The sequence below is a fragment of the Phasianus colchicus genome, chromosome Z, assembly GCF_987193195.1.
Source record: "Phasianus colchicus chromosome Z, bPhaCol1.hap1.1, whole genome shotgun sequence".
In the NCBI taxonomy this organism is placed as follows: Eukaryota; Metazoa; Chordata; class Aves; order Galliformes; family Phasianidae; genus Phasianus; species Phasianus colchicus.
Genome location: NC_143476.1, coordinates 428341 through 440901, shown reverse-complemented (window position 1 = coordinate 440901; position 12561 = coordinate 428341). Strand labels below are relative to the sequence as shown.

The 12561-nt window shown below is 42.0% G+C and overlaps 1 protein-coding gene across 3 annotated transcripts in view; it reads left to right on the top strand.

The window, feature by feature from the left end:
• ELP1 (elongator acetyltransferase complex subunit 1) overlaps positions 1–12561 on the top strand; it is a 34079-nt gene that overhangs the window by 17133 nt on the left and 4385 nt on the right. For 2 of the 3 annotated variants that reach the window (XM_090131002.1, XM_031609571.2), the window contains 15 exons: positions 500–615; positions 1331–1404; positions 2027–2105; positions 2374–2453; positions 3240–3380; positions 4751–4836; positions 5404–5552; positions 6474–6597; positions 7014–7111; positions 8225–8426; positions 9758–9819; positions 10265–10327; positions 10468–10528; positions 11117–11230; positions 11904–12015. In XM_090131002.1, the coding sequence (XP_089987128.1) occupies positions 500–615; positions 1331–1404; positions 2027–2105; positions 2374–2453; positions 3240–3380; positions 4751–4836; positions 5404–5552; positions 6474–6597; positions 7014–7111; positions 8225–8426; positions 9758–9819; positions 10265–10327; positions 10468–10528; positions 11117–11230; positions 11904–12015 (1561 nt within the window). Of the gene's footprint in view, positions 1–499; positions 616–1330; positions 1405–2026; positions 2106–2373; positions 2454–3239; positions 3381–4750; positions 4837–5403; positions 5553–6473; positions 6598–7013; positions 7112–8224; positions 8427–9757; positions 9820–10264; positions 10328–10467; positions 10529–11116; positions 11231–11903; positions 12016–12561 lie in introns of those variants that run through there. The other variant, XR_016461522.1, reaches the window with a different exon arrangement.

The window sequence follows — 12561 nt, the reverse complement described above, 5'->3', positions numbered from 1 at the left end:
AAAGTCTGTCAGATAGCAAGGAGCACAGGGGACATTAAAAATCATGCACTACTCCCAGGTAGCAGGTTTTGTCTTAAAGTTGTTGTCCCTTTGTTTTATCCCTCACCTTCAGAGCCAAAAAAAAGAAAAAATTCTCTGTTCTTCAAAGGTGTGTGGGTCCCAAAAAGGTGAGAATGGGTCCCAATAGAAAGAGTTTCTGGTAGTATCTCACTGTGAAGGAGGTGAGGACCTCAGGAGAAGTATGATGACGGCTTACTGGTGCTATACACTTTTCCCTGTTTCTCTCCTCTGACGCATGAAGCATTAATGCTGGTGAACAGAGGACATTTCATTTCTCTACTTTGTACAGCAGCGCTTAGCACTGAAAGGCCCTCAACCTGTCAACAACCATTCAGGATATCATTGACTGAGCTAGTACAAGCAGAGCTGTATGTGAAAGCCTGACTGGGTAGCACTGTACTGTTGTCTGCATGGATGCTGATAACTGTGCTATCTTCAGCCCTTCAGGTTGGCCTGAGCAGTGTTGCAGCCCCCAACAACGAGACCTTGCGCAAGGTGGAGCGAGGATCACGTATCATCACTGTTGTACCTCAGGACACAAAGGTTGTACTTCAGGTCAGTGCTCTACTCATGTCTGTTGAGGTCTCCTGTCTGTGTGTACAAGGGTCGTCTCAGCAGGTAGCTGGTCAGACTGCAAATAATACATGTTGTGCTGCAGGGCTGCTCTCCTGTTCTTCTCCAGCTCAGTTTCAATCTCCAGCTCCCTAGCTAGATAAGGAGTGGTTTTGAGCATGGCTCTGGGAGTTAAGATTCAGTACAGGCAACTGAGTATGCAGTGAAGTGAAGAGTACTGTTCAAATTGCTATGGCAGAGGTAGTGTAATGGTATATGTTATGGCCTCTCCTGTGAATCTCAGACCTGCTTCTTAAATGAAGAAGCTCTCCATTACACTTGGAACTGAGTTTGTCCAAAATTTGGAGAGCTGTGCTCACTTATGAGAATCAGCACAAGTTCACAGAGAAGGATTTTGTTAAAGTGCATCTCTAGAGGTCTGTAGTTTGACATCCTCTTTAATGCACCACTAACATAAAAGTTAGATCAGACTACTCTCAATTTAGTCTTATTGAGTGGAGTCCAATCTTCTGAGGAAGGAAAATTTTTGAGCTGAATCAATTTTCAGATATTTTTCCAGGTTCATTTGAACTGTCCTTTGAAGTGAAAAAATAGGCCTGTGTCACCTGCAAGTAGCAGTAAGCCTACCCTCACTTTGCCTTTGATGTAGACAGAGTAGCTACAAATAAACAGAAGTGTGGATCTTCTTTTGCTGTAGATGCCAAGAGGAAATCTGGAGACTGTTCACCATCGAGCTCTGGTTCTTGCCCAGATTCGAAAGTGGCTAGACAGGTAAATACCACCAGTGTTCTCTGGTCTTCCCTAACCCCTTCTGAGCTGTTGAGCAGCTGGCTGGCTGATCCTGTGCTGCAGGTAGGTGGGAGACTAGTCTGAAAATAACTGTCTTCATCACTAGGATGAAACAGTTTCTAGGATCACCAGCTACCAGTCTAGTTTTTGTCTGTACTGCCTTACGCTTCATCACTGAAGGGCTTGTTTGCTGAGACTGTGGGGGTGGGAGAGATCTTGCTTAGTTCCTTTCTCCAGATATCTTGATCGTTTCATGATTTAGCTTGCTGTTTTTCATACTGTATTTATTTAATCACTTTACATTCAAGTTTTCTGAAACAGAATTTGGTCCATGAGATTCAAATGTACTTCTGTAAGACAGGAATGAAACCAACGCCTGTCTCACTTTCCCAGCATGAGCTGCTGGTCTGTTTCACTGCAGAGGCTGGCTGAGAGCAGACTTGGCCTTGCACATTTTTTTTCTGGAGAGCAATTTACGTGGCTTATTGCCTCAACTGTTGTTCCCCTCCAGTTGGCTCTGTGATTGCCTCTGGTCAGTTACCTCTGTTTGTGGGTGCTGTACCTACCCAGAATGTAAACTATCCTGTTTGACGCTTCCCCGTAGGCTTATGTTCAGGGAAGCATTTCAGTGTATGAGGAAGCTGAGAATCAACCTCAATCTTCTCTATGACCACAATCCCAAGGCAAGTATACCCAGTTCTGTGGTGTTCTTTTTCATATTTATCCAGACTGGTGGGATTCTTTCATACTGAACATCTGTAGAGCCATAGAATGGCTTGGATTGGAAGAATGAATCAAGAATCATCAAGCTCCAACTCCCCTGCCTCATCCAGGGCCACCTCCATATCTAATACTAGACCAGCCTGTCTGTTCTGATAAGGTCTTTGAACATGCTCCTGTAAATAATGTACTTTTTCAGAATAACATAGTAATACTCTTGTTCATTTTCAGGTATTTCTGGAAAATATAGAAACCTTTATCAAGCAAATAGATTCTGTGAACTATATCAACTTGTTTTTCACAGAACTGAAGTGAGTATAGTTCTGCAAATGGAAGCTAACAAGTAATCGGCGGTGGATTATTTCACCAAAATATTGGCAGCTCTTCAGTCTGAGTGGAATGATTCAGTCTGAAGTCTGGCTTGTTGGGTCATAAAAATTCAAGTGAGATGAATAGTTTCAGTGTATCTTTTTGAGAATTCATATCTGCAGGCTGTCATTACATTTTTCCAATAATGGATCAGGACACTGTCTGATTGCTTTGGCTTGTCTTCTGTTTTGCTCTACCGGGGTAAATGTGAATAGAGAATGTTCTGTGCCTTCATAAAGAGGGGCAAGACAGCCTCCTGGCTGTCAAGACAAGAGGTTTTAAAGCATTCACATTTTCAGGGCTTTTCAAGCTCGTTGTAGTCCATAATTGTTTGAGAGCTGGAGCTATCACTCAGCTACTCTGTTTTGTTTTCAGTTTTGACCTGACCTTAGTCTTTGTCTGGAAGTAAAAGCAGATGGCTTAATTTTTAAAGTGCTCTGTGCTCAGCATCTCCACAGTGGATTTAGTAGAATACTCAGATAGTCTTCTGAGTTCTGTAAATTAAGGTAGTTCTGACTAGTTGTTTTTCAGTACCTCTCTTGGTTGAGAGTCAATTCAGATGGATGAGAAGTGTTGGAGAGCTTTGTAATAATGTCACATTTTGTGTCTGTACTGAATGACTTACAAGCTGTTTTGTTGAGTAGTTACCTTCTGCAGGTTTATTATTGTCTTTGCTGTGAGCTGGATTAGGAACGACACTAGCATTCACAGTGTATGTTTTTATGTAGAGATGAAGATTTCACCAAGACTATGTATCCATATCTGAGCAGTAGCAGTAACGATCAACCACATCAGCAACCTGAACAGAAAAAAGTGAACCTCATATGTGATGTGATGAGAGTTGCCATGGAATGCATTGACCCCGAAAAGTGAGCATTTTCTTATTGTGGGTGAGGGGACGATTGGAGAGACTTCTTTTAAATCACTTACAGAAAAGGGAATCTGTCCTTAAGATCAGTTATTTTGCTGTGGATCCCCTGAGGGGAACTTATGCTCTGCAAAACTTACGTAGCCATACCTTTTGCTTTCCAAGGATGGTCTTCTGAAAAGCACTATGTACAGTATATTCATCAGATAGTAAAACATGTTTTCCCATAATTGTTCAAGTGATAGAGGCAGGAGGCCTACAAGGGCTTTAAAAATAAACCCAGTGTAGGAACGCACTATGTAGCGTGGAGGATGGGAGATGTGAGCAAGATTGCCACCCCAGGGACATCATAGAATCATTAAGCTTGGAAAAGACCAAGATCTTAGGATCATCTAGTTCAACCATCCACCCACCACCAATATTGCCCACAAATACCAGTATTGTCCACATGTCCCTAAGTATCAAATCTACCTTTTCTTTAAACACCTTTGCTTCAGGGAGCAGATGGCCTTTCTGAAAAATCTCAGCTGTTCTGTCTGAGATTGAGCTGTTTTTGTACATCTTCTGCTGTATTTCAGAATGGTTACCTTTCTGTCACCACCCTTCTTGGATGAACCAAGCCTAGATGCGATGGGAAAGTTGGATCATAGTGGTGGTTAGTGAAGGAAAGTGTTAAACCATGGATAGTTTATGTATGAAACAGTGGATAGAGGAGCAACAGACAGTGGGTTGCTGCTGAACACTGAGCATTTAGATAGTTTACGTCAAACAGTTTCGGTGAACAAACTATACCCTTAGCTAGGAAGCCTAGTTGAAAATCTAGGAAATCTGTTTTGAAATAATACATGAGAAGCATATCAAAGTGTAAATAAGCACCAAAAAAGCTTTCCCTTCCTTTACAAGAAAAGACCATTTTCATACCAAGATTTGATCTGGAAAATTGTGCCCAGCAACTGAGCTTTCAGAGGGATGTTTTCTCTCTATTTTTGTTGTCTGGCATGGGGAAAAAAGCTTATTCTACTCAAAACACACCTTCAGTGTTGTGTTACATTAGGGGAAACATGCTAAATTAAATATAAAAAAATCTGTACATTCTGTTCTCTTACCTTTTCCTGCTTTCTTTGAGAAGGCTTAGAATAATGAGTAGTTTATTTTCAGAGAATGGTTGGGGTTGGCAGGGGTGTATAAAGATTATCTAATCCAACCCCTCTGCCATTGGGCAGGGGTATGTTTCACTGGATCCAGTTGCTTGAATCTCCATCTAACCTTCTGTTTCAATGTAAACTAGACCTTGCATAGTATATGCTAAAATTGGAGCAAGCAGTTTTTCTGCTGTCCCACTTTATCATTTACTGCTTTTGTTTCCTTCAGATATTGCCTCTCTATACTGACAGCACATGTGAAGAAAAATCCTCCAGAATTGGAAACTGCTCTCCAGAAGGTTCATGATCTTCGAGGTGCTGTATCAGAAGTGTTGAAAATGTGTGGTGTTTGCAGGAGCTTACATTGTTAGCATAATTTACCCTGAAAGTTATTTTAACACGGCTCTTTGTGGAGGCTGTCAGAAAACAAATGTTTCTGAAACTGCTGTGAATGAAACAGCAGTTTGTAGGCTAAAAATGTTGTATTTGACCTTGGCTAATCCTTTCATGTAGGAATGGCAGCAAATAGCCCAGAGCTGGAGCTGTTCTCCAGTTCAGAACTCCATTTCTCCCAGCATGAATTAGGCATTTCCTGTTCTAGATCCTGGTATCTCAGTCTGGCAGATTTTACTTTTCATTCTTTGCTGTTAATTCTGACTTGTCACTGTTGCACATTTCAAAAGTTACCATGCTTGGGTGAGTCCTTGAAGTTGCCTGGGAAAGCCTCTGCAAACAACCAAGTAACACTTTCCTGCAAGACAGAATGAGCCATTAATTTGATTGTCTTTATGCAGCTAAGTATGTGCTATACATTGCATCCCTCCCTTTGGCCAGGGCTCCACTGATAATAATGAAATCTTATGCTTTTTTCTCTTATTACAGAGAACATTTCTCCAAATGTTGGAGCTGTCAGTGCGGAGGAAGCACTAAAGTACCTGCTTTTCCTTGTGGATGTCAATGAATTGTATGATTATTCCCTGGGCACGTATGACTTCGATTTAGTCATCATGGTGGCAGAGAAGTCTCAAAAGGTCTTGGCTTATGGTTCCAGTTAATCATTTTTCTACATTCCCAAAGGTTTTCTGTAGCCCGTGAATCAAACCACACATTTTGCTAGTTGTAGCTATCTGTCAGGCCGTGGATTTCAGTTACACAGAAGTCCTGCATGTGTTTGGGATGATGCTAGGAACATGGCATACCTTTGCCTCCATTATCATCTGTGGAGAGCATTTTAGGAAACTTGTTCATACTCGAGGTGAAATAGGGCTCTTTTAGAGCTGGGAAGGACTGTGATCTAAGGTGTTGTGGCTGCATGCATTATGTTCCCCATTCTGTGCCCATTCATTTTTACTTATTTAGCAGTGGCTACAGTAATTGAGTGTATCTTGCAGTGTGTGTAGTTTGAAATCTTTTCCAAAGGGTCTTTACAGAGCTTTCTGAGGTTACTACAGAGCCTGTTACCCACCAACTGAAACATACTGCTCATATTAACAGAAATGTAATTTTTATGACTTCTGGAATGGAAGATACCAATCTATTTTACAACTGTAAATTTATACATGATGGTAGCTAACAGTAAACAATTTTTGATGTGATACATGTTGTACAGACAGACTTGAATTTTCATAGATTCATAGAATGGCATGGGTTGAAAAGGACCATAATGATCATCCAGTTTCAACCTCCCTACTATGGGTTGGTCACCAAGATCACCAACCACTAGACCAGGCTGCCCACAGCCACATCCAGTCTGGGCAACAGTCTTTGGTTACTTCTGAAGTCCATGTGAGCTTGGTAATTTACTAATATGCATTCTTTCATATAGCTTACATTTAAAGAAAAAGCCTTTTCTAGTGTATTATCACATAATTTCAAATATGGGACTGTCTACTGGTGAAGATGGTGATGCTAAAGGATCTTCTTAACTGAATCACAGGTTTTATTCTTCACAGGACCCAAAAGAATATTTACCCTTCTTAAATACTCTCCGGAAAATGGAAATCAATTATCAGCGATACACAATAGACAAATACTTGAAGAGATACACCAAAGCTCTTGGACATCTCAGCAAATGTGGTAGGTGTTCTGCACGTGCAGTGTATTTAAAGAGAAATTCTGCAGTGTCGTATTTTTAGTTTGGAATACTTGCTGGGGGAAGAAAGAGAAGGATTGCACCAGGTCATCTCCTCTCCGGGTAATTTATGGTTAACTTACTGATGCTCTGTGGTTTCTGTAGTGTAGCTTAAGGCAGGGAGAGAGGTGTTTACAGCCCTTTAATTATGAAGCACAAGTCTTGTTTTTTTCTGGCTGTAGGTGACGTTTCCCCTGTTGATACTGTTGGCAAAAGTGAAGCAGATCTTAAGGAAGCGAATCCCTTGGGTTTACAGTGGTATTTGTTTACAGGTGTATTTGTGCTTGTTATTGCAGGCCTGGGAGCTATAAGAATCATTGCTTTCTATTTTGTCACTATATGAATTAAAGTATTTCTACAGGTCCTGAACACTTCTCTGAATTTCTGAACTTGGTGAAGGATCAGAGTCTATATTGTGAAGCACTGAAGCTGTATCCCTCCAGCACCCAGGAGTACAAGGTGACCCTGCAGTGTGCAGGTTTTTAATTCTCTCAGATGTGTTTACATGTATCTCCAGCACCTTGAGGGAGGGCAGAAGTCAGACAACAGCTGCTTGCCTTTAAGTTCTGCAGGGTGTTGCAGTGTTGTCAGAGACCTTTCTCCAATGCAATAAAGGGAATTACCCTCAGCACTGAGCCTGCGAGGTCTGGGCATCAAGAGGATGACTCTTATTTCTTTGATCCCATGACCAGGATTGCACCTGGGAGTCTGATGTTTGCTGTGCTGTACAGGTCTTGGTGTTTGTGATACAGAATTTCTCTGTGGCATTGCAGGTTGCATAGAGACATTTTGTTGTGTGAAGACATTTCTGGAGAGTGCTTACAAGCTTGCAGTTCTTCTAGATATACTATAGGGTCCATTGTTGATTTCAGTGCTATTGGAGAACTGTAGCTCACTCAAAGCTAAGATAAAATATAAATGAATGCATTTAAATTAGTTTAATTTAGATTGTGTAAATATACAACAAACAAGCCTTTGTAAAAGCAGTTGAAGAAGTAAGAGGGGAAATGCAGAAACCTATTTGTAACAGAGTGAGCGTGGAAAGGATTCTCCAGTTGAGGATGGCTCCAATGGCTCTAGCCTGTTGGAGGCTTTCTTTATTCCTTCTGTATTCTTGCATTCAAATCCATCATCCCCTTATTAACAGAGACTGTGAGCTTTGAGAAGACTAGAGAAGCTCCATCTATTGATTCTGAGCAGCCTGTGCAGGGCCTGCATTATCCCTTTGTATTTCACTCCTGGAGTGGCATAGTTTAGACAGATGTTTTCACAAACTTCACTCATCTGAGTGGGAAAGAAGAGGCTGATTTTCTGCAGTCTGTAGTATTCCCAGCTTGGAAAGTTAAGTACCTTCTGGGACCTCTTGCTTTAGCTCTGTGTGAAACTTCTGCATATGTGATCATCAACCCTTGAGCTGATACAGAGTTTGAAATGTTGGAACATTGTGCCTGGAGGTTCCTCAGGGAAGAGCAGAAAAGGACTTTGGTGTGATGGCCCATAATTCTTACTAGTGGAAGACTGTTGCTGACTCTACAGCTCATTTCTTACTTCTCTTTTGTCCCTGTCTTACAGGACATCAGCAGTGCATATGGGGAATATCTGATTCAGAAGCAGCTTTATGAACAGGCTGCACTGATACTTGCTCGGGCTGGCATCTTTGAAAAAGCACTGGATGCCTTTCTGAGCAGTGGCAGCTGGCAGCAAGCCCTGTGCATGGCCTCTCGGCTAGGTTACACAAAGGAGAAGCTTTCCAGCCTGGCACGGACCATGGCAGGTAGGCCTTGAGAAGATGGAAACATGCAAACCAAAACTGATTGTTCTTACTTCTGTTTCATTGTGATTTTTACTGAAAAACAGAGAAAACCTCAGTTTTCAGCAGTGTTTTTCTTAGAGGCCTGTGATTCCCCAGGGTTTGTGTGATTGCACATTGCCTTTGTTTCTCACTGGTACCAAAAAATGCTGGTCACCCAGAAGTTGCTAAGGTAGGTGTGGCCTTGGTTGCCCCATACTGACTGGTTCTTGCACTCTCCTTGCAACCAGTTGTTGAAAATAAACGTTTTCCTTGGTTAGCCTCAGTAAATGGAGATTCCTTAAAGTGTTAAATGTGACTGAGACCTTTGGACATCATTGACACAAATACTGCCTGATCACAAAGCTTAAAAACTGTTGGATAATTCAGTTCTGCATCTTCATGTTTGCTCCTTGACCCCTGCTGGTAGCCAGGACCAGCTGTTATTTGTAAAGCAATCTGTGTTCCTACTGCAGGAAGAAAAAGAAAAAAAAAAGGTTTGCCTTAGAGTTTGAGCTCACTAGGAAACATCACCCCGTGTGCATGAGGTGTGTTGTGGACCTGGCATCTATTTCAGCAAGACCAGTAGAGCATCATCCTTATTTTAGCTCACTCAGAAGAAGAGCCTATGAAACATCCCCTAAACAGTGAGAATATGTGTCCTGAGAGTGGTCTTCCAGATTTGGATATTTCAGTATTTTCTTTTTTTCTGTCAGTAAATGCAATTTGAATAGTTCATATCTTCACGCTTCTTCTAGTGGATCTCTTAAATCACAACTGTTACTTAGCAGGAGGTGAAGATAAAGCTGTCTTGGATGAGCTTGCTTTCGATCAACTTATTTCTTTTTTCTGGCTCTGTGTATCACTTTCTCTCTTACACCGTAGCACAGAAGTCAGTAATAAAGCTGGTGCTGACCTTTAGGGACCTGCAAGTCCTGAACCTCATGGATTTGGTGCTTCCTGTCTGTACCTCAGAGAGCAGGAGGCAATCTTCTCCCAGCAGATAGCTAGTCTATGCGATATGCTGAAGCTTTCAAGAGAGATTTCCAGTTTACATTCTGCTTCCCCCCTCTTAGGGAGGTTTGCATCTGATACTGCTGGGGAGAAGTTCTTTAAGTGGCAGTGAGTGCACCAGCAATTTTACAAGCAATGGGAAGATGATGTGGCATCATGCAGCCCTTATTTTATCAGGCAAATTAAGTAACCATGTAAGCAGATTGAAAGTGCAGCAGTGAATGTGATGTTTTTTAGCTTCATTATTTTGTAGTAGAAAATTCAGCTGTTCCTGAAAAACTGAACTCCACCTTTTCTTGTAGGAAAACTGGTTGAACAGAGAAAGCATGCAGAGGCAGCCATGCTCCTGGAGCAGTACTCTGAGGTAATGTAATTACTCTCTCGTCTGCACCCCTCTTCCTCTGTTCTCCTGTACATTTGGCTCAACGTGTGCTGGTTATGGAACTGTCCATGCCACAGGCCCCTTGGGAGAACAGAGCAGATCCAGGTGGCATAGTGAGCAGGGGATGGATGGAAAACCTGACTCTGTTGCCAGGTTTTCTGCTCTGCTTTGGTATGAAAAGCTTTTGGTTCAGAGATCTGAAGCATGAGTGCTGGAATAAAGGAGACTTAGTTCCAGAGGGACTTCCCCTTAGAAAGAGACTTTTATTTTTAATTTCAGCCTCATGTTTATAATTCTAGTGCTTCAAAGTACCTGTTACAGTAGGTTCTGACCAGCACTGCTGAGAAGAGGTGTGCATCTGAACAGGTGCTACGTCAGTGTGTGTTACTAACATCAGTAGCAGCACATGGTTGCTTTTCCTTTACAGGACTATGAAGAGGCTGTTATCCTACTCTTAGAAGGGGCTTTCTGGGAGGAGGCTTTGAGGCTGGTAAGGCATTTCGTATCTCAAGAACAAGAAAATACTGTTTGGATTGTAAGAAGCGGAAATACTTTTTTTAGCATGCAGGAACAGGGATGGAATCTGGGTTGCATTTTTAAATAATACCTCATTTCCCTTTCCCGATCCAGATTCACAAGTATGATAGACTGGATATTTTGGAGACCAACTTCAAACCTGCCATAATAGAAGGTGAATATGTGCAAGAATCTGAGACTTGCTTGTGTTTTGTTGGTGAAAAACAGTCTTTACTGGGTCTGCAGAAAGCCACAGCACGCTAATACTGGAAGCTCTTTGGAAGGAAGCTTTTATTCCACTCAGCTGATTCTGCCCAGTTAATTGAAACAATTATTTTATATCTTTATTCTCTCTTCAGTCCCAAAAGGGTGATTAATCATTATTGGATGTTCTTTGTTCTCACACTATCAGCAGTGAGTTCTATGAATTGAGGAATTTTGTTTAACTTGAGCCTAATTAATGTGAAGACATGTGGCCACAGAGCACTCTCCTACTGTATCAGAAACAGACTTTTGTTCCAGAGATGCTTGTTTGGCAAGTTAATTCATTCCATACACAGATGCATCTAAGTTGGTGACTCCTGTGCTACAAGCTTCAAATTTTTTCCACTCTAGTTATTTTATCAGCTTTGCTGCTGATCTCCAACGTTCTTGAAGGACTGTGTTCCTCCAGGCTCCTGGTGTAAAAATGCTCTTCTGACTCCTGCACACAAATCTTTGTGTTCTTATCTTGGACCTGCTTTTTTTTTTATATATTATGCAGCTCAGAAAAGTCAGCTGATGTTCCTAGATTCTCAGAAAACAGCATTTCTTCGTCATAAGAGTCGCCTGCAAGTGGTCCGAGAACTGAAGGAGAAGGCCTGTGAGAGCCTGCAGGGTTGGTACTGAGATGCATATGGCTTTCTCTTGTATAAGTAAATGTGATTATCTTTTCTTTGGTTGTTTTTTTGTGGTTCCTATATACCCTTGTGCAGCTGTGCTCTTGTGTCTCTGGTGACTGTAGAAACAGCATTTGTCTCACCCGCCACTCTCACCGTAGTTCATTTGACCTCGTTCTTACATAAAGATATCTTTATTTTCAGTACTACCTGTGTCACAGCTTTCCTGGGTTAAAAAAGCTAAATGCTACTGAAAGCTCTTCAAAATGAGACAGCATTGTCTCTGTAGTGCCAGCTTACCTGGGTGCTCAGCACATCCTTTGTGCTAAGAATCTACTATGCACATTTCACCTACCAGCTTACACAGGCTTGGAGATATTTTCTAAAAGCAGAATGTTCTGTTCTGGTCCAGATCTATTTCTCTGAGATTGTTATTCTTCTGATTGTGCTATTTAATAATCACAGTCCCTGCCAAGGCAGAAGAGCAGTGCTCTCAATTTCTGTTTCTTCTTGTGGGCTGGGTTGTCTTGAGAGCCCTAAGGCTCCAATGTGCCAGCAGGTAGAATGAATCTGCAAGGCTGCTTTTCCAGAAAGTACATGGATGACCCAAGGAGAAAGCCTGGAATAACTGAGCTTTTCCCATACTGTGACAGTTGTTGTTATGTTTTGCAGATTATGAAGCGCCATATTGCCCAGAATTTGACCTTTTGTCTGAAACCAGCAGTGTTGTGACACACAGCGACATGAGCAGCAGATATTCACACAGCAATTCAAGAATATCAGCGTAGGTTTCTGCCTTTAAATTAGATGGTGGCTGGTGTGGCATCAGCCTTTGTTTGGGAGGGCAGCTTGCTCATGTTTGGCATGGTCCTCAAGCAGCTGGACGTGTCTTGAAGCTGCTTTAATTACAGGCATTTCTTGGTTATTTTAACTCTTACTAGGGGAGATAGAGCAGAAAATGCCAGAAGCTGGTAGTGCAGAAGGAACAGAATGACCAGCAGAGGAGCTGTGAGCACAGATTCTGCAGGAGCTGTCTCTGTAGGCAACGGGCATGTAGCCAGAATAGCTGAATGTAGGATGCTTGGCACAGGAAATGGGCAGTTTCTCAAACATTAACAGCTTGTGCAAAGGGCTTATTATCTTTGTCTTAAGTTTTGCATTTTTAGTAGTTAACAGAATTATGGAGTGGTTTGGATTAGAAGTAACCTTAAAGCCCACCCAGTTCCAACTCCTTGCCATGGGCAGAGTTTCCTCCCACCAGTTCAGGCTGCCCAGGCTATCTGGCCTTGAACACCTCGTGGGATGGGGCATTCACAGCTTCTCTGGTCAG